The following is a 23,494-nucleotide window of genomic DNA, read 5'->3' as shown; positions in this document are numbered from 1 at the left end:
TTGTATTGCCTTATTCCTGTTCACCATTCTTTTAGCCAGTAATTCAGATTTTTACAGTCAGCTCTCTCTTCCCCTTCTATTTCTCTTAGCTCCAATCAAGTTGCCAAATCTAATCAAATTTTATCTGCGTAACATTTCTCACATTCCCTTTCCCTTTACTATCCACCAAGTCTAAAGGCTTGACCTCACTCCTACCTCTCCCCTGGTTCCTCTGGGCACCCTTTCTCTAGCCTGAGTTGCAGCCTCCTCCTTTTGTCTCCCAGAGGCTAGTATCTTCTCTCCCAGCACTGACTGATTTTCCCAGAGCACAACTTTCTGACCATATCACCACATCATCTTTGATCACCTTGAGCAACCGCCCCCATCCCAGGATAAGTTCAAAACCTCAAGGTTCTCATCCTGCAATTCTCCCATTCTCGACTTTGGAGGAAGAAGGCTCCTCCTCACTTTCTTTGAACTCCAAGGCCTTTGCTTATGGGTTTTCCTCCATGTCCCTCCTCTCCCACTGCCAAACATTTGAATCTTCCCCTCCCTTAAGTGTCTTCTCCTTCATGGCGCACTGGTAGGATCTCTCCCACTTCTGATCTCCTGAGTGCTGTGGATTTTCCTCAATCACAGCATCCAAAGATTTTGTGCTTTATGGGATGCCTCATCCTGCCCTCCCCCAATAAGTTCTCTGAGGCTATCTCCCCTGTGTTTCCCTGCCACAACAACTTCTATAGTATTTCAACAAATGTTTGCTGAATTCAACCAAATTTGAGCTTGCATCTCAAAATTACAAAAGATATTCTTTAAAGAGCTTATGAGGAAAGAAAAACAGGCATAAAGAACAAATTAAATGTAAAGGAAAATGTTAAAGTCTCATTTCAGTGCAATACATCCAGCAAGAGCAGCTTGGTGGAGATTTGAAGTTCATCTGGCTTCCTGCCTTCTCAAACAATGCCTCAATTTAAACCTAAAGTAGTTATCCTTGCTACTTAATTATCAGTTCCCCAAATGCCCTCCCCACCAGCCAAATTTCCACTAGAGGTACTAGTCTATAACCACACCTTAAACCAAATGAGAACATAATAAAAACTACAAGAAGCCTTTTTAATTTGGTTGAAGTAACAGATAAATCATGGCCTACATAATCACAAGGAGAAAAATTAAAACTATACTCAATGCTTCATTATTCACATATGTACAGAGACTGTGAACCTAATTGTAAAAATCTTAAAAATATAGACAGACATTTGAAGTTGTACTCTCTAGGATTTACCCCTTAACCTATAGGTAGTAGCCATTAAAAATAATGATCATCTTGAACTGGGAGAGAGGAGACATATTTATGCAAAAACAAAAAATAGGAGAAATTATTAACCTCCTTTGTGGTCACACAATACTAAGCTGCCCAAATTTTATCATTCTTATACAATTCTACCTGATGAATTGTTCTCTCTCCTCCTGGCAGGACCAGTCTCCCAGAGTCCCAACTAGTGTCTTCCTGAGTTTGCAATTAACCTAGGGGAGATGCCCGGGAGTATTGACTTCTTACCTAGTGGCAAAGTAACTGAGAAGTGAAGGCTGAGTTTTTGCTAAAGAAATCAGTCTTTTTATACCAGGATTATAGTTGTGAGAAACTTATAATTTGACAATACACACACACAATCTGGGCACAGCAAATTTACAACATTAGGTGGGCAAATTCATTTTCTTACTCTTCAAAACTTTTTTAGCTATATCCCTGAATTTACTCAGGAAATTTAATTTTAATATTTACCCAATACAGACATAATGAAGCTAAATCTGTCCAGAAATGATGCTAAATATCTTATTTGGCTAAAACTTACATATAAATTGAGATCAATTCATGTATTTCCAACAAGCAATTATGAGGTTAATGGAAATATTAAAACACAACACACACAACTCTGCTTTAGTTAAAAAAAACACCAACAAAACAAAACCTGCTAGGAAGTAATGTATTTCATGATACAAACCATTGCACCAAAACTGCCAAACGGCACAAATGAAGGACCATCAAAACTGCCAAAAGGAGCAAGGGCCTGGTTCCTTGCCTGGAAAAAAATGGCCAATTACTCTTAATTTACAAAATTGGGTTTTTTCATGTTTTACTATCAGTTTATAGTTTCTGTCAGACCAGTAGTTATAGAACAAGAAAAGCTTTCTTCAAACAAACAGGAAAACCATTTATCACTGTGAGCACGACTGAACTAGTAGCCATTAAAGCCATAGTAAAGACTGCATTGAGAGATTTTTAAAATGAAAATTTATATTTCATACCAAAGTTAATTAAACTATAGTACAATGATTAAAATAACTATTTTTTCCTTTCTACACAAGAGACTAGTTAATCTAGTTTGCTACAAATGTTGATTTAAAACAAAAGTCATTTTTCTTGAGGTAACTAAATTTCAAAAGGTTAGGGTTGTACCTAATAACTTTCCAAGTGCTTATTTTATGTAAAATAACAGAGAGCAGCAATGAAATATTTCTAAAATATTTAAAGGTTTTCTGAGAGGGCTAAAATCCATTCTGCCCTAAAAGTAGTTCTAAAGGTCACTGAAAACAGATTCAAAGTAAGTCTCTAATTACATAGGATAGGAACTGGACCTGTGATATTAATAATAGAGAGAATGCTTGGATGAAACAATTCCCTCCCCCCAGCAGGCCCCAATTTTTGCTGCTTCTAGTTGCCTTTGAAAGTTGCCTATGGCTTTTGTCTTGAAAGAACACACTCAGGTCTTCCCCTGTGAGACCAAGCTTCTTAATTATGACATCATCTTGCCTCTTTTCCATCATGCAGAAGAATATTTAAAAACAGATAAATACTTATTACTTAAATATTAGGTCATATTGTTTATATACTAGTAAAATAATAGTAACAACTGATATTAGACTACAATTGAGAAAGCACACACATACACACATACACGCATATCAATATAAAATCTCAATCCTTATATAATTCCATTGTGTCGGAAAAAAAAGATTGTCATTTTCATTTTGTAGATGAAGTGAGAGTTTCAGAGAAGTGAAGTTATTTACCCTAAGTCACAAAGTTCATGTTCAAAAGCAGACTATGAACTCGTCTCACCTGGTTCCAAGTCCACTACAAATCATGCTGCTTCCTACTTTAGGAACACCCAGTGGTCATTGGGTTTGCCAGTAAATACCTAGTCCTATGGACCCTAGATAGGATCAGGAAGGGTCTTGGTTCTGATCTGATCCTGCCACTGATGCTGGCTGGCTCCTCACCCACAGGGAAGAAGGAATGAAGACACAGTGATTTTTTTTTTTTTTTACCAAGTACCTGTAGGACCTAGTTCATTCAAAAGGTCTTTGTAAAAGCCTCACTTCTCCTGGGTCATGGGTCTCCCAACACTGGGGAAGCCTGAAGCAGTGGTGGCTGCAGTAGGATTCTCTTCAATCTTGGTCCTCCAGTGAAGGTTAGGGTACCACTGTCTTTTTGGGGTGGGAGACAACCGTTATCAAAATTAGACGAGAGCAGTATAGATTTAGAGCCAGAAGAGACACCAAAGACCCCCTGGTATCCACTTCCCTTCATCTGACTGCCAATAAACCCTGAGGAGACCCAGGGAGCACCAGGGACTTGCAGGGAGATCCCACAGCATTGCAGACTAGGGACCATCGAAGTTGGGTAATTCATGACTTCCTTCCTAATGACATTCATCAATCAACCTTCTAGAGTTCGATTCCTCATTCCAGGGTCAATCTTAACCTTTCTTTTTCTGCTGTGACCTTTTCCTATTGAACCATTATATTTCTACTTCTGCAATAATACATTTGTTGGAGAAGTCTTTGGGAAAACTCAGAGACTACACCAATATTTTTCAGCAGTGACCCTTCTTATACCTGGGGTGTTAAAAAGTTAATAGTACATTGTTCACTTAATTTTGTCACAAAATACACATAAAAATCACTTTGATTCATTCTTGGGCATCCTAAGAATTCATTGTAATTATTATCTAAGTTTTACTAAAGATAAAAACAACTGATTTCAGACTTTAGTTTCCTTTCTCAGAGAACATGGCCCTTTTTGCCATTATTTCCTAGGAAATGATAGTCCCCATTTTAAGTGAATGCACTTCAAAGGAGCAAGAGATCTCTCCTATTTCAACATATACTTTCTATTATAGAAGCAATATCACCTGTTGAAAGTCAGTGTTAACTGTTTCCCCAATCAGAAAAACATCCTGGGATATTATAAAAACAGTCGTGGAAAAGGGCACCAGCCCTCAGTTCTCAGGAGCTTTGTTCTAGTCCAGGCTCTTGCTTCAACCTGGCTCTGGAACTTCAGGCAATTTACATTATCTCTCATGGCCTCTGTTTCCCCATCTGTACCATCCAGTGTCTTGGGAGCTAGATCATTTCCTTATTTCTTGGATAATTCCATGACTTTTGCTCCTTTGCCATGGTTATGGCAATCAGTACAATCAGCACTCATCTTGGCCACTAATGCAACAGGAACTTGTTAGCCCTCGTTAGCCAAAATGCAAGCAGGTGTTCCTTTTGTCCCAGAAGGCCACAGGGGCATTTTGAGTTTCAGGTCCCCACCCCAATTCATTTCAATGAATACTGAGGGATACAAGGACAAAAAACAAAAACAATGATAATTAGAGAAGGAACAATGGAATATTTCAATCATCCAATCAAAAATGATTAAATGCCTACTATGTGCTAACATCTTATAGAATCCTTTTACCCCTTCCCAGACATGGACAATGCTTCACCTACCCCAATTCTCTTCCCATCTAAATGAAATGACATAATGTCACAAAGACATTAATTTTGCTCCAGCAGCAGGCTGCCTCAGGGAAGCAGTGGACAAGGAGCCTGGGTCCCTGAAGGCCCTCCGGCAGAGGGCAGACTCTGGCAGGTTTGAGACAAGGCTTGAAGGGCATATCCAATGGTGTGGTGGTGAAAGGGGGTACCAAGAGTCCATTACCATAAGACCAGCCACCAGGGAAGGTGGTTTTCTCAGTCTTAAAAACTCCTAAAGACAATTGACCAAGGAATGAAGGAATCCTGATAGAATTATTGGGAGAAGCAGCAGGGTGATGGTCATGGAGAACAATGACCAACTCCAACCCATGCTGGCTGGTGACTGCAGAAGGCACAGAACCTGCCTGTACCTCAGTTTCCTCAGCTGTCAAATAATAAGAACACCAGTGGTACCGTCTCTCTTTCAGGGTTCATTGAGGTCCCAAAGTGAGAATGCCTGGACAGGGCATCATAGAAAGATTACTATAATTACAATAAGGAAGAATTGTGCTTAAGAAATCATGTATTCTTAAAACAAATACATATTTGCTGCTCTCCTTGATTGGTTCTTAGCCTTCGTTATCAAAGAAGACTAAAATGACATTCCGAGTACTGATCAGACCAATACAAGCTCAGAATGCTCTACCACAGGTCAGGCATAAATAGTCCATGTGAATACCTGGGGTGGGTATTCTAAACTTGCACATGTCATGCTTCCTTTGAGATGCTCCCATTCTGCCTTCCTCATAAGTGTGCAGCCCCCTCTCTGATGAGGGCACGCCATGCTGGGTGGTCCTGTGCCAGTGTCTCACAAGCTGCACCATCAATTCTAAAGTTCTTCAATGAGACTTTCAGGATATCCTGGTATCACTTCTTCTGGCCCCCTTGGGAACACTTGCCCTGTGGGAGTTCTCCATAAAATAGTCTTTTTGGTAAGCATAGGTCTGGCGTTCTAACGTGTCCAGACCATTATAGTTGCACTCTCTGTAGCAATGTTGGAATGCTAAGCAGTTTAGCTAAGAAAGGATATCAGCATCAGGTATCTTCTCCTGCCAGGAGACCTTCAGAATCTTCCTGAGACAATTTAAATGGAAGGGATCTCCTTTCCGGACATGGCGCTGGTGGTCTGTCCAGGTCTCACAGGCATAGCGCAATGAGGTCAGCACAACAGCTCTGCAGACCTTCAGTTTGGTCGTCAGTCTAATACCTCTTCTCTCCCACTTTCTTTTGGGGCCTCCCAAATACTGAGATAGCTCTGACAATGCATTAGGGTTAGAAAAATATATATTGTAGAATTACTCGGTAATTTCCCTTTCCCATGCCTCAACTCCCCAGCCCCCCACCCTGTCTTCCACTGGCAGGCTCTTCCCAGAACCTCTATCTTTGGGGAAGGGTCATTCCATCTGACATCCTTTACTCTACTCCCAAGCCTAGTACAACACACCTCTATCCACTCCCTGGCTCCCTTTCCAAGGACTGTCTTCACCCACAGAATGTAATCTCCTTGAGGGTAAAGACTTTTGGTTTGTATTTCTATGTACAGTGTTCAGAAAATAGCAGGAATTTAATGAAGGCTTGTTGAATTAAATTTATGCAGATGGAATCTATTTTATTGGGAAAGTAAAATGCATGCCACCTCTCGGTTATATTTCTGCCAATAATTACAGAGTATCTAAAATCTTAGACTTTTCTACAGGTCTCATATATACCATTGAAACCCAGGTGATAGATAATTCAGAGCATGGTTTTGAAACTTCCACCCAGCCTACAGGTGAATTTGTATAGAAGCTTTCATTTAATCCAGAGTCTGCTGATCCTCCCAGGCTGGGAGGTGGTGGCCTAAGTGTTATTTGGAAGCAAACTCCATAGACAAAAGGTATCACATTTGTAAAGCCACAAATTTCTCAGAGGAAAACTCCAAGGAATCACCTCAGTAAAATTTCTAAACATACTTGTTTATTAGAACAACACTGTTTTTAATTTAGAAAGATAATACTCTACAGGGTGTCCCCAAAGTCTTTGGGAACAACCTATGTAAGTAGCAGTCCCAAATATGTCATAAAAACGGAAAACATGAGAAGGGAAGTTGTACAAACTTCTGTAGCTAGGCTCTGCAGGATGTTCAGTGAAAATTTGTTGAGCAGAGGAATTGGTTTCTGCATTTATTCATATGTGGTCTTTCTTCCACCTCTAGTAAGGTTTGTGCTGACCCCCAAGGATATGTAGGGTCCTTTTCAAGTTGCCACACCACAGAGGAAGACACATTACAAAATACTTTGCCAAAATTGAGGGTAGTACTGACAGCAGATGCATAAAGCTCTGTATAGTTCATACATTTCAATGGAGTGATCCAGTGGCTCTAGGCCACATAAATTATACCATGAGGATGTTATTTTTTCCTTCAACCAGAGAATTCACAAAGGCTCGTTGACTTTGACCATTCCAATGGAGCCCACTCATGACTGGAGATTATTTAAAACAAACACATGGAAAACTGTTTAGGAACTAGAGATTCCTTTCTTTTCAGAAAGACCAAGAAGCATTTTTTCAGAAAAATGAAGCTAGCTTTCAGGAACACATAGTCTGCATATTCACTCCTAATGAGTGAATATATGCTTAGGCATATAGGGCAACTCACAGTACCATTAGCAACCATCAATTTACCTGCTAAACTCTCAATTTGGTAAACTAAACAATAGAAATAGGTCACACAGCAGCAGACGATCACAAAGGTATTATATTTTAATGTTCGAACTTCTCCCATCTTTTGACATTTCTTTGATATTTAGAGTTGAGACTTCTAAGCTGGAATCATAGATGCTTATAAAAAAAAGAAACAATGATCAGGAAGGGTAAGGATGTGCTAGGGTCCAAAAGGTAACATGGCCATCCCAGGTTTTGTTTTTCCTTCTCTGGATATGGGATTAGGAGGGGCAGGAGGAAAGTCTTTTAACTAAGCCCATTCCTTCGCTCTCCCTAGAAGAAAAGAAGGACCAATGGGTAGTCAACAGTCTACAGCTGTGTCTCCTCTCCAAGGACAAAAAATGCATTATATTTAGTAAGCTTTTGCTTATAGCCTCAGGTGCTATTTCACAAATTGGAGAGGAAGAAAGAAAATTATATGTAACAAATATGTTTCTTGGTTATTAAAGTATTTTGTGAGAAGAAAAATGTTTATTGATAAATAATGAATGGTATATGAGTAAATATGACAGCAAAAGTTTTTGGTAATAAGTATACTATAAATGGCAACTATAGCTGCATAACCATGAGAATTCAGTATAACAAACCTTACTATACCACAATACAAAACTTATCATATTATGGAGTTTAAATATCATCCCATAAAACATGCCAGTTTCAATGCTGGTAGTTGGGACCCAAAAGCAATCGTAAGGAATTAAATACATTATGATATTTTATATTACTTCCCTAAAATTTCCACCATTTTATTTTTAAGAATCTTCAAAATAACCTACGGAAGAAGGAACTTTTTCATCATCCTCATCATCGTCACCACGGAGTCTTCCACCAGCAATACTGAGAAGATGCCCAAAAGGCTGAGCCAAATTTTTCATCATTTGACGCATGTTTTCCTTGTGGTTAGGAAAAGTATCTCTGTGAAAGAGAAACAGAAGGTAAAAAAAGTCATTAGAAATGGATTTAGAAATGTCTACCAAGTAGACACGTGAAACTTTACAGAACTGATGTTTATTTAAAAAGGAGTAAAAAGTTAAATAATATAGACCCATCCTACAATATAAAGAACCCTTCACAATGTCTCATTCTGTTTTTTATTCATTCAACAAATGTTTTTTCAACCAAAATTTATGTAACGGCATTCTAGCAGACACTGAGAATATAGATATTAATGAAACCATCTTTGCACACACAGGAAACTATATATACAGAAAGCTACATACCAAGTGATTTCCACAAAAGAATTTGCAGTAGCAAAGAATTGAAAACAAAATAGATACCCACTGAGCAAGGAATGTCTAACTGGTGTGCGAATACAATGGAACTTGACTATTCCAGGAAAAAAAAATGTGCTTGAGAGTAAAGAGAAGTATGGGAATTTACATAACTAACATGAGCTGCCAAGGGAAGTGAGTGAGTGAGAAGAACCGAGAAAATAAGATATACAAGGAATGCAATAAGATAAATGGAAAGAACCACCACCACAATACAGTCAAAATGGAATGCTGCAAAGAGAAATATGGAGACTTCCTGCCCATTGCTTTGCAGAAGTAGGGATCCTCCAGCATGGACACTGCAGACAATATTGATGTACTTGTGAATTCTTTGTTCTAAGAATGCTGAGAGGGGGAAGGGGAAGGAATACAAAAGGAAATCTAGGCAACGTTAAGACAAGAGATACTGAGATAGGCCTCCTTGTTAGATGGCTAACCTGCTCTCTGATATACAGTAGGCCCTCTTAATGTTTGAATGATTGATTAGATGAGAGAAAGTGGGGAGTGTAGGAGTATTTTTACTCCAGATAAAGGAGGAAGTAGGTTCAAAAGAGATTCTGGTTTAAAACGGTGTGTTGTGTTGGCTGGCAGGTAAATTTACCTAGGAAAGAAAACTGAGAAGGGTAATAAGATATGAACAAGTGTAAGAGCTCCACCTGTCTGGCTAAAGAGTTTGTATTTTATCTCAAGACCAAAAATGAAGATTCTGAGATTTCTGAGTGGAGTGGCACGGTCAGATCTTTTTTGCAAGGCTACTTTGGCAGCAGTGTGGAAGACTGATTGAGAGGGGAGTGAAGATGTGTAGGAAGCCCAATTAGAAGGCTTATGGAAATGTCCCAAATAAGAGGTGATAAGGGCTGGCACTGAAGGACTGAAGGAGACCCAAGAGGCAGCACAGGAGTGCATGTGTATGTGTAGGGGAAGGGGCTGCAAACCCCTCCCACCACCAGCAGCCCCAGCCCAGGGTCTTCAGCCCTGGCTGGTGTGCAGACCCAACCTGGCCTCAGCTGCAACTGCTGAAGAGCTGGCAAGAATAGATGCTACATCCATAGCATCAGAAGATGCTACAATGGTAGAGATCACATTAAAGCAGCCCTTTGGCTCCCGGATGACAATGCAAGGCTTTCATCTGGCCTTGCTATTTGCATTCTCAGTGTTTTTGTTCCCTTGTTCCCTCAAATCAATGCTTCATTCAACAAGGCTTGGTAACTGAAAGAATTTATAAGGCAGAGAAGGAAAATTCCAAGATCACTCCAAAGCTGCAAGCTGAGGGTCACTGCCATAGAAAACAAGAGCTTTGGAGGGAAGCATAAATCCTCTTCTGGGTAGGCAAAGGGTAGCATGTCCAGGAGATATCTGAAGGTCAGGGAGTCTAGTAGGGTTGGAATTGAGGAGACAAATCAGCGCTGGAGAAGTGGTTTTGAGAGTTGTCGGCATAAAAAAAAAAATGTCAGTTGACCCTGCAGAAATGTGAGAAGAAGAGGGGCCTGGGGATGGTTGGGGACACAGACCAACAAGTGTGAATGGGATCATGAGAGAGCCCAGGCTGATCCTCTGAATGACCATCTGTTTTTTCTACCTGGGCTCAGCTGCTAGGAACTTGTAAAAAAAATCTCTGCAGTTGGTTTCTTGGATAAAGGTCTCATTTAACTAAGTCACTTACAAAAATGTACTAGATGGTCAAAGATAACAGGCAGTTTTCACAGTTGTTCATAGTATGACAAAGTGGCCAAATCACTACTAGAGAAATGCACATTATAAAAAGTCTAAGGCACCAATCAGATTGGCCAAGGCGACAGTAAAAGAAAAACGACAAATGCCGGAGGTGATGTGCCAAATCATTGGGGTGGAGCTGTACGTCACCTAGCCATCCTGTATCTTCATTTGTGACTAGGCTCCCAGAGCTACCAAACCACACACACCCTCTGACCCAGGAAGACCACCACTGGCTTTCTACTCCAAAGAGACCAAAGAAAAAGAGGACCTCTACACCCACGGAAAAATTTTTATCAATTCTTTTTGTGGGGACCAAGAATTGAAAACAGAGGGGATTGCTCATTGTAAGCAATAACAAGTTAAGTTTCCACACCTGCACATCTAATCATGAGGCAGACAAGGTCAGGGTGATATAAAAGTTAACTTTTCATTACTGCTTGAAGAAACATTTTAATCAGGACTAGACAAGGTCAAATAAAGAAATTTACAGTTAAAAAAAAGAATAAACAAAGCAAAGGGGGGGGGGGAATAAACGGAGAGCTTGTTCTAACTTAGCAATAACCTAAGAAAGAACTGTCTGCTTAATAAAATTTATACATTACTTTGCATGCCCCTTATAAAATTAAGCTTCATTTACATAATATGGGATGAATGAAGAGGAGAAAGGAATAGTTTAAGGAAAGATACAACCCAGAAGAGAGTTAGACCAATCTAACTGCTGGGAGGGACTGAAGGAATTGTATCCTACTAATCCCATAAAAGCCTTCTTTTCGTACCCAGGACTCTCACCCCTCCCCCAGTGAGAAGTAGAACCCACTTCTGGCCAGAATCGGAGGATTTCTGCTAAAACTAGATTTGTGTCAAGTGTTTCTAACATCATTCACTGGGGACTGGCCAACCATATTATGGCATAACAATGTGATGGAATACTGCCAGGTGGTATGAAATAAAAGGGACATCCTTCAGAAAAATGTGGGAATATTTGTGTAAACTGATATACAGTGAAGTGAACAAAATCAGGAAAACAATTTGTCATAATAGTAGTATGATTAATATAATTAACCATGAAAGATCCAGTAACTCAGTAACACAGTGACCAACCACACTTTCAAAGGAGTTATCTACTTCAAAGAGAAACAGACTCAGAATATAGGCTAAAGTATATTGCCATCTTTTGCTTTTTGTTTTGTTCTGGGGGGCAGTGTTTGGAAGAAACATGGGTGATGTAGAAATTTGTTTTGCAAGTCTATAAATATTTGTAACGGGCTTTATTTTTCTTATCTTCTTAATTAGTGTGGGGGAGGAGGAAAGGAAAAGAATTTGGAACTGAAAAACAAAATTGAATTTGTTGGAAGAAACATGGCTGATGTAGAAATTTGTTTTGCAAGTCTATAAATATTTATAACGGGCTTTATTTTTCTTATCTTCTTAATTAGCGTGAGGGAGGAGGAAAGGAAAAGAATTTGGAAGGGAAAAATAAAATTGAATTTGGAAAAAAAAGGGCAAAGGATTCAAGGACAAAATGAAAAAATATGCAGCCACTACAAATTAGTGCAGGGCTTCCTTTATTGTTTTGATTTAAGTAATGGAAAAAAATGTTAGCGATGCAGATTCAAGTTTTTTAAAAAGGTATTCACTCAAACCCTTCCATCTTGGTATGTCCTCCTTACCAAAACTTTTCTGTGCCATTGAGATAAACTTCCAAGAACCCAAAATCACTTATAGGATTAGTAGGCAGCTAGATAGGTTTTAAATATATATTCTCACAAGGTCACACCTTATAAGTACCAGCAGTCCCTGTAGTCCCCCTTTTCATTAGATGGCTACTTCTCTTCATTTCTTGTAGGACTGTAATACAGACTTGTTCGTTAAGTTCCAGAAAATTTGGGAAGCAAAGATCACCTACCAACAGGGGCATCAGGAGGATCTCTTCCATTTGGACTTTCTGAAACTTCTAATCCACAACAGTGGTAAATCTGTTTGATGAGCATACATTTTTGGTTTTTGTGTCAGAACTTTCATCATCAGAGATAAAGTTATCTCTGAGGTTACATTTATTACAGAATCTGCTAAGATCTTGTTGGAAGAGAGTCTTTAAGGCTATATTACTGGAAGTATTTTCTGTACCTTTCAAATTAAAATGTGAAGATGTGATTATTGGTAGAAATTTGTTTGTAGAAAAGCCTTCCTTATTCCTTTCTTTTTTACTGATATGCCTCCAGTAAACATGTAGGTCATTGTCACAAGTACTGTATAAAAATAAGAAAATATATAGACTATGTGTTCTCAACTACCTTCTTTGGGCAGCAATATCATCTATTACTTTTTCTCCCCATTTGTTCAGTGTATTACCTCATCATCCCCATAAAATTTGCAGGACTTTTGAAAGTTGGTGTGTCTAACTTCATGGATCCCTTTGGCAATTAAAAGCCTATGGACAACTCTTCTTAGAATCATTTTTTTCCACAACTAGGTAATTATTAAGTGTCTGAGGCTGGATTTGAACTCAAGTCCTCCTGACTCTGGGGCCAGTGCTCTATCCAATGTGCCACCTAGCTGCCCCAGAATCATCTTTTTAAATAACAAAAAGAAATGCTCAATTTGTATTAGAGGTTGGTGAAAATAAAGCAATTCTTATTCCAACCAAGTTCATGGACCTCCTGAAACCTATCCACAAACTTGGGAATCCATGGACTGAGAAGAAATTCTAAGATAGAGACCCTCTAGCCTGAAACCTCTCTGGGTATGTCCAATCTGTTCAAATAGCAATTGTCAGGTTTATCTTTTTCCAGACCTTGATAAGCATTGGAAAAGTGATAATTGAAGCTGCCTTCACTAGATGGGTCACTCTGTTTTTGTTTATGCATGTGGGTAAATGCAGTGTTGGAGAAATTCCTCTGATGGAGGAGAAAGATTATTCATAAAATGTTAACCGATGTTTTCCACCATATATAAGATTTGCTGTCTTCCTGCCAGTTTCATCTACAAAGGCCCTGAGGTGGACAGAATTTACCTGGGACTCAAGTCAAGCTTTCGGTAAATAACTTTTTCTTTTCCACTGATGTTTGCTATTTTATAAGATTCTCCTTGCCAACATTCCATCCTTTTCCTTTTGGAGCATTTTACTCATAGGTTTGTATAAGGATGCCTTAATTGTCCATCTCTATAAAGGTAAAGGGAATAGATTGTCCTGTACAATCACAGGGTTCTCTTTTAGTCATTGCTGGTAAGATTCTTGCCAGAGTCCTTCTCAATAGACTGCTTCTTCACCTAGAAGATGGTGACCTCCCTGAGAGCCAGCGTGGCTTCAGAAAGGGTCGAGGAACAATTGATACAGTGTTTGTTGCCCATAAGTTCCAGGGAAAATGCCAGGAACAGAACAGAGATCTGTATACATTTGTAGATCTGACCAAGGCCTTTGATACTGTCAGTTGTGAGGGTTCATGGAAAATTATGTCCAAATTTGGTTGCCCAGAGAAGTTCATCAGTGTTATCCATCAATCTCATGACGGCATGCTTGCCCAGGTTCTGGACAGTGGACAATGCTCTTGAGATTTCCCAGTCATCAATGGAGTGAAACAAGGATATGTCCTTGCTCCCATACTAAGATTTTAGCATGATGTTTTCAGTCATGTTATCAAATGCATTCAACGAATATGATCAACTACTGCACTCATGGAAAACTCGTCAACTTGAAAAGGCTACAAGCCAATACCAAAGTGCAAGGAGCTAGGGTGTGTGATCTTCTGTTTGCAGATGATGGTGCGTCAATGCAGCCTCTGAAGCTGAGATGCGACAAGGTATGGATCAGTTCTCTGCTGCTTGGCCTCATTGTGGTCCATCAGCCAGTACCACCCCATCCATACATGGAACCACTGATTACAGCAAAATGGAGAAGTTTTGAGTACTGTGGACAAAAGTTCACTTCCCTTGGCAGTGTCCTTTCCTGGGAGGTACACATTGACAATGGGGATGACACTTGCATTGCTAAAGTTAGCTCAGTTTTGGAAGACTCCAAGTGTGAGAGAGAGAGGAGGTATTAGTCTGACTACCAAACAGAAGGTCTACAGAGCTGTTGTGCTGACCTCATTGCTGTATGCCTGTGAAACCTGGACAGTCCACCAACGCTATGTCAGGACTGAATCGCTTCCATTTAAATTGTCTTAGGGAAGATTCTGAAGATCATCCAGCAAGAGAAGATACCAGACACTGAGGTCCTTTCTCAAGCTAAACCACTTAGCATTCCAACATCACTACAGAGAGGGCAACTACAATGGGCTGGACACATAATTAGAATGCCAGATGTATGCTTGCCAAAAAAACCTCACACAGGGCAAGTGCTCACAAAGGGGTCAAAAGAAGTGATACTGAGCCACCCTGAAGGTCTCAGTGAAGAACTTTAGAATTGATTATGCAGCATGGAAGACACTAGCACAGGACCTCCCACCATGGCGTGCCCTCATCAAAGGGGGGGCTGCGCTCAATGAGAAGGGCAGAACTGAAGCAGCTGAAAGGAAAGGTGACACCTGTTAAGTTTAGAATACCCACCCCAGGCGTTCACCTGGACTATTTGTGCCTGACCTGTGGTAGAGCATTCTGAGCTCATATTGGTTTGGTTAGCTACAGTTGGACACACTGTCATTTGTCTCATGAAGGACAGGAACCAGCCCTTGGGGGTCATCTCTATACCCTTTTGGCAAAGAGACCAAATGTTAAGAGAGTTTGGAGCTTATCTGACTCTGTTACATCATTAAAATTTGGAAGGAAATGACAGTTAAGACCAAAATGTTTGCCTTTTTTATCTCCCACTTTTCTGAATCAATGGCTCATTGGAATGGATCAGACTGAAACACTTTGTTTCAGTATCTCATTTTTATCCTTTCTAGTATTCAGATTTTGCCATTATTCTTTATTTGACTTTCTTACAACAGACAATGGATTCCTGATTTACACTAACAGTAACCACTCATTTCTGATCTGTAGTATGATTTAATTTTTTTTGCATTGTTGTTCAGTGTTCACTTACCACATTCAAACTCTTTTTACTTTTGGGACAAACTATTCAGATCCTGGAGGCCACAAGACTTCTGATTAATCTTGTCAGTCTCTGGCCTTTCATTTCTGCAGTATCACTAAGTATGAAAGGTCTTTTCAAGGACTTCATTTATTTCCATGGTGTTGAATCCCAAGACTGCAGTGTAACTTAAGAGTCAGAGGACTGAGATCAAATATCAATGGGCCCTGCCAATTTATTGCTATTTGTGAGACCCTTTGACCCTTAGCTTCCCCACTGTTCAAATGAGGTGGGTGACATAGAAAACCTCTAAGGAATTCCAGAGCACCAGTCAAGACCCTGTGTCACAGAAAGAAATACTTGTATATAAACTGCAAGAATCCTCATATTCCTACTTCCTCTTTTTCCTATAGATCTCATGTCCTAGTGTGGACATGAGTGTCTAAGGCCAGATTATAACCAAGCCTCAGGCCCAAGCCATTGTCCCCAAGACATTGTGAGGTGCCCAAATCCGATACCTTACATGAACATAGAGAGAATTCGCTGAGGTTCTCCTTTTTTCCCTCTTATGAATCCCTCTGTTTTTCCTGGGTAGTTTTTATAAGTGACGTTGCTTAAACCTCTTTCTTCATTTGTTTTACTGTTTTAGGGACAGTAACTCAGTTACCTCCCTAACTCCCCTCCCAAAATGGGTCTAAGACTTAATGCATAATGTGGATCTGTAAACTACAGCAATTACAAAGTACTGAGTTCATATATCCAGGCCAGCTGGTCCTAGGGATATCGTATCAAGAGTCCATCCTTAGATGAGATGGTGATAGATGGGTAGAATGGCAGGCACAGAACAGGCTAAAGAATTATAACTAAGAGTATTGAGCTATAGATTCATGACAACCTGCCTCAAGATGACTCAACTAGAGGCTCCATTCCCGGGCCTGTCTTGTTCAGATTTTTACTAGTAACTCAGATCAAGTTAAAATGCTCATCAAATGGCAGATGGCACAATGATGCTGACAAGTAATAACACAGATTTGACAATACATGTTGAATTTAAACAGAATTGCTACATGAGTCAAAATAAAAAGGAAAAATGTAAAACCTATTGTTTGATCCAAAAAAAATCACTTGCACAAGCATTTGAGGGCAGGAGCAAGAGTAACTTTCTTGGCAATGGTTAGAGTAGAAAAGACTAAGATGATTAGCTGGGGCAAAACAAAGCAAAAAAAGATAATAAATGTAGAGACCTGTATTTTGGCTTAAAAAATCAATTATATATGTATAGGATGTGGGGAGAAGCTTCTTTGCAGTAATTAATTTGAAAAATAACACTATTAACTATGAGTGTAACCCTTAGTGGGAGTTAATTTTCCTCATATATAAAATAAAGGGCTTAAGATCAAATGCCTTTTCCAACTCCAAATCTATGAACTCTTTTGTATTCCTTGCCAAAGAGAACCTATGAGTCATCTTTCCATTTGGTCATATCTTTCCTTTTATTTTATGGTTTGGTTTAGAAAAAGATTATTGATGCTACTCAGTTTTTTCCATCAGTATATCAATGATTGTACCTGCACAAAAATTTCACTTTTAGGAAACGTATAGTTAATCCAATCACCAACTCCTTTATGATTTTGCAAAGTGGAAAGGAATTGCACAGTACTTGAGGTCATTTTGCTTGCTTGTTTCATGGGCTGCCATGAGTCAAAAACCTGAGTACCTGCTAGTGAACCAACTGGTGATGAACCTGGAGGGAACTCAGAGAACTAATAGTTTGTTGTTGGGAGTGTACTACCTTTCCAGCATGGTAGGAAAATACAAGAGCTCCTTCAAAATACAGGATCACCTCTGAGCTGGGATGACTGCCTGGTTTAGGGCCTGTATGGAAAGATAAGGAGGTTAATTTGGAGAACCTATAACTGGAGAGAATCAGGTCTTTTTTGTTTCTCTCATTAAAAGAATGCAGAATCAATAAGTGATTAGAAAAGAAAAGAAGCAACTCTCTCCAGCAGAAACTGAAGCAGAATGAAGGGCCCCCTCCAGTGGTACTGTTTGACCTCCAGCTCATCTTCTCCTCCCTTTAATGTGGCCTCTAAGAGGTGCCGCAGCAAACACAATGACATCCTGGTTCTCTAGACTGAAGAGCTGGTTATTCTCAGAATTGATCTCGGAGCAAAACAATCCTGGTCCCCAATCCTAACTGCCTAAAGTAGGGGCTAAGGGGCATCAAAATGACAAAACTACAAGTGATGAGAGCTTTGGGATGACGTAAACTTGAAACCCAGAAGGCTCCTGAGAGAGAGAGAGAGAGAGAGAGAGAGAGAGAGAGAGAGAGAGAGAGAGAGTATGTGTATATACACACATCTATATTTCATATCTGAATGTCAAGAAAAGAAAAATGAAACAGCTGCTACCCTCAAAAGGCTTACATTCTACTAAGGGGTAAAAACTGCCCATGGAAAGTAAATATAAAAAAAATACAATATAATTTTAGGGGAGCAGGACCCAGTAGGATCAGGGAAGGCTTCCTGAAGGTGGTGGCAAGTAAGCTAGTTGAGAAGAGCTCTGACACTAAGAGGTGCAGAGGCTGAGGAGGCACAATGGCTCCACAAAGGAACGGCAAGGAAGCATTCTGCTATCTTCCACATTTCTACCTACAATCTCCTAGAGAACATTTTCATTTCATCAGATGGCCATAACTTTAGCACCAAGGGAGGTAAGGAAAAGTAGGAGCAAAAGAGGAGGAATGACCTGTCCATTCACAGAGATGAAAACACTCTTTGTCCCACAGATAAAAATTCTACAGGGGAAGTCAATCCAGGAGGGATGGGAGGTGGTTAAGAATGAAATCCTGAAGGCACAAAGAGAAATTATTTAAAAATTTTGAACTTTAGAATTTTGAACTTTGAGAACTTTCATAAACATAACAGAACAGAAAAAAAATACACAAAACTAGAAATATCTCTATCCAGTTCTCTTCCCTTTTTAAGTTTATAGTGAATCCAATCCATGACTTTCAAAGCTGTCCTGGTCTTTTGATCTTTCATTCTGGATTTTTTTGTGCATTTTATAAAATGCTCCAATAGATCTTTTTTGAAATTGTTCCTTCCCAACTTTCCCTTAAATTGAAAAACAAACCAACCCCAAAATAAGCACAGTCAAGCAAAAACAACTTTCCATCTTCTCCATGTCTGAAAATGTATGCCTTATTCTATTATCTCTCTCTAGAGGTATATCATAAATCCTCTGGAATCATGATTTAGTTACTGAAATAATTTGAACTCTTAAGTCGTTCAAAATTGTATGCTTTCACAAATTTAGAGTTCATTTATGTTTCCCTTGGTTTCTCCAAAACTATCCCTTCTGTCATTTCTTATGGCATGACAGTATTCCAATACTTTCATATACCATAATACCATGCATTTGCCAATTAGCAAGTATACTTCCTTTGTTTCTAGTTCTTTATTGCTGTGAAAAAGTGCTACTATGAATATTTATGGACATTTGAGTCTTTTTCCTTTGATCTTTTTAGGGACTGGGACTGGGCCTGGTAATAGTTATCACTTGACCATTTGGTGACTTTTGGGCATTGTTCCAAATTTCTTTCCAAAATTGCTGAACCCAGTAATGCCCATAGCTTGACTAACAGGGCTCCTGCTACATTCATCATGTTATTTGGCAGGTAAAAAAACTAAATTATAGTGAAATGATGGGAGGAGGGACTAACGAGTCAGCAAGGTGATACGGAAACCAGAAATGCTAAGGCAAACTGGAGCTGTATTAGAAGTAGCAGAGTTACCAGGACTTGAGAGGCCGTAGCTACTCACTCTGCCCCAGTCAGACTTCATTTGAGAAACTACATTCAGTTATAGAAGGATGCTGATAGCCTTGAGACAAGTCAGCAGATGGTGACCAGGACAGTAATGTCCCATGTCACATGAATGGAGTCCACATCATATGAATCTTGGTTCAAAGGAATGGAGTCCCTTAGAATGAGAAAAAAGGGGGTGGCTAGGTGGCGCAGTGGATAAAGCACTGGCCCTGGAGTCAGGAGTACCTGGGTTCAAATCTGGTCTCAGACACTTAATAATTACCTAGTTGTGTGGCCTTGGGCAAGCTACTTAACCCTGTTTGCCTTGTGAAAAAAAAAAGCAAATGAGAAAAAAGACAACTCCAGAGGAATATTCTCACTGTTTTCAAAAATTAAAGGGCTTTCATGTCAAGAAGGAACTGGATTCACTTTTTGGACTGAGCCAGCAAAACCAAGAGCAAAAGGTGGAAGCTGTAAAGAGGCAAATTTAGGCTATTTCTTTTGCAAGGCAATGGGGTTAAGGGACTTGCCCAAGGACACACAATTGGATAATTTTTAAGTGTCTGAGCTTTTAGATTTTAACTCAAGTCCTCCTGACTCCATGGCCAGTGTTCTGTTCGTTGTGCCACCTAGCTGCCCTGGCTTACTGTTAAAGAGGAAAAAACCCAAACCTCCTGGCCATTGAGAGCTGTCCCAGAGTACAAGGGCTGCCTTGAAGGAAGGCAGCTCCCCTTCATCCGGAACTGGAGGACCATTCACTCCTCCAGTGCAGCATACTAGGGATCCCTTTGTACATGGATGACACTAGAGGCTCCTTCCAATTCACCATTTGGTGTGCTGGAGAGAGGGAGTCAGGATCATGAAGACTTGTATTCAGATGCCATCTCCTGAGACTTCCTAGTTACTTGACCTTTAAGTTCCCTGGGCAGTTCCAAGACAGGTCTACTAAATCATCTGTTAAATTTGGTCACAGAGAGGCTTGGTGTCAGGGCCTTTTCTCTTCCTCCCGGGCCAGTTCAAGTCTTTTTGGATCCTTTGAATAGAGAGCAACTCTTTGGAGGACAATTCTAATACAACATAATAATCAGTTCAGGGAACTGATTTATAGATGAGATAAGAAAGTCTCCCTCCTATTTTCAATAGTACAGTCCAAAAGTCATTCTTAAGCAAAAATTTATCAAAAGGCATGAGTTATGCTGAAGATCATTTATGGAAAATTGGGAGAAAAAGGCAAAATATTCTGGCAATACATTTCATAAAATTACTGAACCTTTAGGAGCTGCAAGAGACTTTGGAGACCAGAACACAATCATACTTTCTACATATCATTTGTAATGAAGTCACAGCTAATACTTTGATTCAAGATCTTTGATCAGGAAGAATTCATCAGCTCACATTTGGAAGGAACGTCTCAGGATTCCACTCAATGTTCAGTTTCTATATTATATAATGAAAGGAATGAGTGAACATTCTAAAAAGTACAAAAAGCAGTCCCAGCCCTCAAGTGTACATTTTAATTAAGGGGAGATGCAACATTAAACAAATACTTTAATATAATATATTTTGACGAGATATATCAATAATTCAAGGGATCTTCCAGAATTTAAATACAGAGAGACTTGTCACCATTTGGTGATGACTTCACTGGTCATGGCAGTCAATGAAACAAATTAAAATATAAAAAAGTCCTTAGTCCCATGAGGCACCTTTTCATTTTGGCATTGATAGTTGGAGGAGAAGAAAGGGGCTAGGGAATAAAAGAACTAAGAATCATACAGATTTTATTCAGTCCAAAAATATTAACCTAAGTCTGTTTGTACTCCATATTTATATGTGAGTTCTTTATCCAGAGGCCAGTTGAAGAAACAATCATATCTTAAAATTGACAATCCAAGAATGGCTCATAGGCTTGGAGAGATGAATAAAGAAGCAAATGGAGCTGACTTTATCATGCATCCAAATGCAATAAGAAACATTTAATCGGTCACTAAGTTATCTCATTACTTTGGTATTTATGGTAAATATTTGAAAAATATCACAGAAGGAAAAACTGTAACTTACAATGTCTATATCTGATACAGGGAATGAAGAGGAAAAGAAATTCTATTAAAGAACCTGATAAGAACTTTTCCCACTTAAATCAATATATACTTTGATATTCAATAAATTCAATGCACAAGCATAAGATATGGTCTGTGAAAATTGAACATTGCACAAAAACTCAGGAGTAAGATAAGAGACTGATCAAAGACTTGTAGACTTTCTTTGATAAAAGAATGAGGTGATAAGACTAAACTAAGGCTCAAATAAATAGACTGACTACTTTAACAAACAAGAGTCATTCTCTCTCTTTTTGGGGGGGAGGGGATTTGCAAGGCCATGGGGCTAAATGACTTGCCCAAGGTCACACAGATAGGTAATTAGTAAGTGTCTGAGGCTGGATTTGAATTTAGATCCTCCTGACTCCAGGGCTGGCTCTATCCACTGCGCCACCCAGCTGGCCCAACAAGTGTCATTCTCAATCAACCTATGCTTTAGACTACTGATTTCTGTTAAAAAAAAAAGAGTTCAAAATTAATCTAAATGTCAAAGATTAAAAAAAAGGAATAAAAGCTATGAGGCACTATTAAAACAACTGTAATTTGACCTATATTTAAGTGAGTTACTAATGTTCTAAAAATGGAAAATTAATACAGCAATTTAACAATTCTATACAGAATATTTAAGGATGCAAATCAAATGCAACTGGGAGGAGAAAACTCCAAGTTCCCTTTGAAAACTACTTCAATACACAAATCTTGGTGTGTAAGATGGCAGCCAAAGTCAATACCAGTTTAGAATTTAAACATGTTTGAAAAGGGATGTTTTGCAAAGCTGGCTTCTGGCTGCTTGGAGAGAATTCTGGGATGATGGTGTCAGAAAATTCCAAGTTCTCTAGATTTCCTCCACAAACAAGTCAAAAAAGCACCTAAGGGTAAATGAGAAGAAGAGAAGAAGCAAGGGGCCAACCCTAGGGGCAGCCTGGTGAGGAAAAGGAGTGCTTCCACATCGGCTGGAAGAATTCTTAGCACCCAGTCAATGTGGGGAGCCAAGGCACCTCTGATGGCTAAGGGAAGCCAGGCCCATCTGTGTTGCTGAGAGGGGGTCCTGGACAGGGGGAACCAAGTCTAGTGAGTGTAGAACTAGTGGTGCAGGATACTGCTGGCTTTTGACGCAGAACTGAATTCTCTGTTTTGGTCCCAGGCCAGCAGGAAACTGAGGGTTGGAGGGTTCTGGAGGGTTCTCAAAGACGAAAGATCATTTCCAGAATTGTGTGTGGAGGACCCTAGTTGGAGGGGCGGGGGAAAGGAGTCCAGATGTCCCAGGGCCCAGGGCAAAGCTCTGGAGGCCAGAGGCACCATACCCCATATCTAAGGATTAGAGCTGAATATAAGAAAAAGCAACTAAAAAAAATGAGCAGGCAAAGGGGGGGGGGGGGGGGGAATCTAACCACAGATAGTAACTATGGGAATAGAGAAGACCAGAGTTCATTCTTCAAAGAAAGATACTGAAGCAAAAAAAAGCCTCTCCTACCCCCAAAAATAACATCAAATGGCTACCTACTCAAAAAGACTTCATGGACTTGCTCATAGACAACAAAAAACTTTAAAAATCAAATAAGAGAGACTGAAGAAAAACTAAAAAAAAAGAAAATAAGAACAAATACAAGAAAAACAAGATGATGAAAAGAAAGTAAACCAATTGAAAAAGAAGATCCAGAACCTTAAGAAAATGACTCTCTGAAAATTAGAATTGATCAAGGGGAAGCCAGTGAAGTTATAAGAGACCAAGAAATAATAAAACAAAATATAATGAATGAAAAAAATAGAAGAGATGAGAAACAGCTCATAAGAAAAACAACATGATCAGGAGAATAAATCAAGAAGGACAAATTATAAGAATAATTGGACTATCTGAAAGCTGTGATCAAAAAAAGAATCTTAATACAATAAAACAAGAAATAATTACAGAAAATTGTTCTAAAGTGTTTAATACAAGAGGGAAATAGAAATAATTCACTGATCATCATATCTGAAAGGGATCTTAGGAGAAAAAACTGACAAGAATATCATAGTTAAATTCCCAAACCCCCAGTTGTGAAAATATTAAGAGCTAAAAGAAAAAAAAAACAATCAAATATGGCAGAGCCACAAT

The 23,494-nt window shown here is 39.3% G+C and overlaps 1 protein-coding gene across 4 annotated transcripts in view; it reads right to left on the bottom strand.

Annotated features, from left to right (window-relative positions):
* Positions 1–23,494, bottom strand: part of MLF1 (myeloid leukemia factor 1) — a 57,870-nt gene that overhangs the window by 12,401 nt on the left and 21,975 nt on the right. For 3 of the 4 annotated variants that reach the window (XM_074190822.1, XM_074190825.1, XM_074190824.1), the window contains exons 2-3: positions 8,268–8,406; positions 1,983–2,060 (exon numbers count right to left, since the gene is read on the bottom strand). In XM_074190822.1, coding sequence (XP_074046923.1) covers positions 1,983–2,060; positions 8,268–8,406 — 217 coding nt within the window. The remainder of the gene's footprint in view (positions 1–1,982; positions 2,061–8,267; positions 8,407–23,494) is intronic. The other variant, XM_074190823.1, reaches the window with a different exon arrangement.

The sequence above is a fragment of the Macrotis lagotis genome, chromosome 6 (genome assembly GCF_037893015.1).
Source record: "Macrotis lagotis isolate mMagLag1 chromosome 6, bilby.v1.9.chrom.fasta, whole genome shotgun sequence".
In the NCBI taxonomy this organism is placed as follows: Eukaryota; Metazoa; Chordata; class Mammalia; order Peramelemorphia; family Peramelidae; genus Macrotis; species Macrotis lagotis.
Note: the sequence above shows the minus strand (reverse complement) of the source record. Positions and strands in the feature narration are given on the sequence as shown.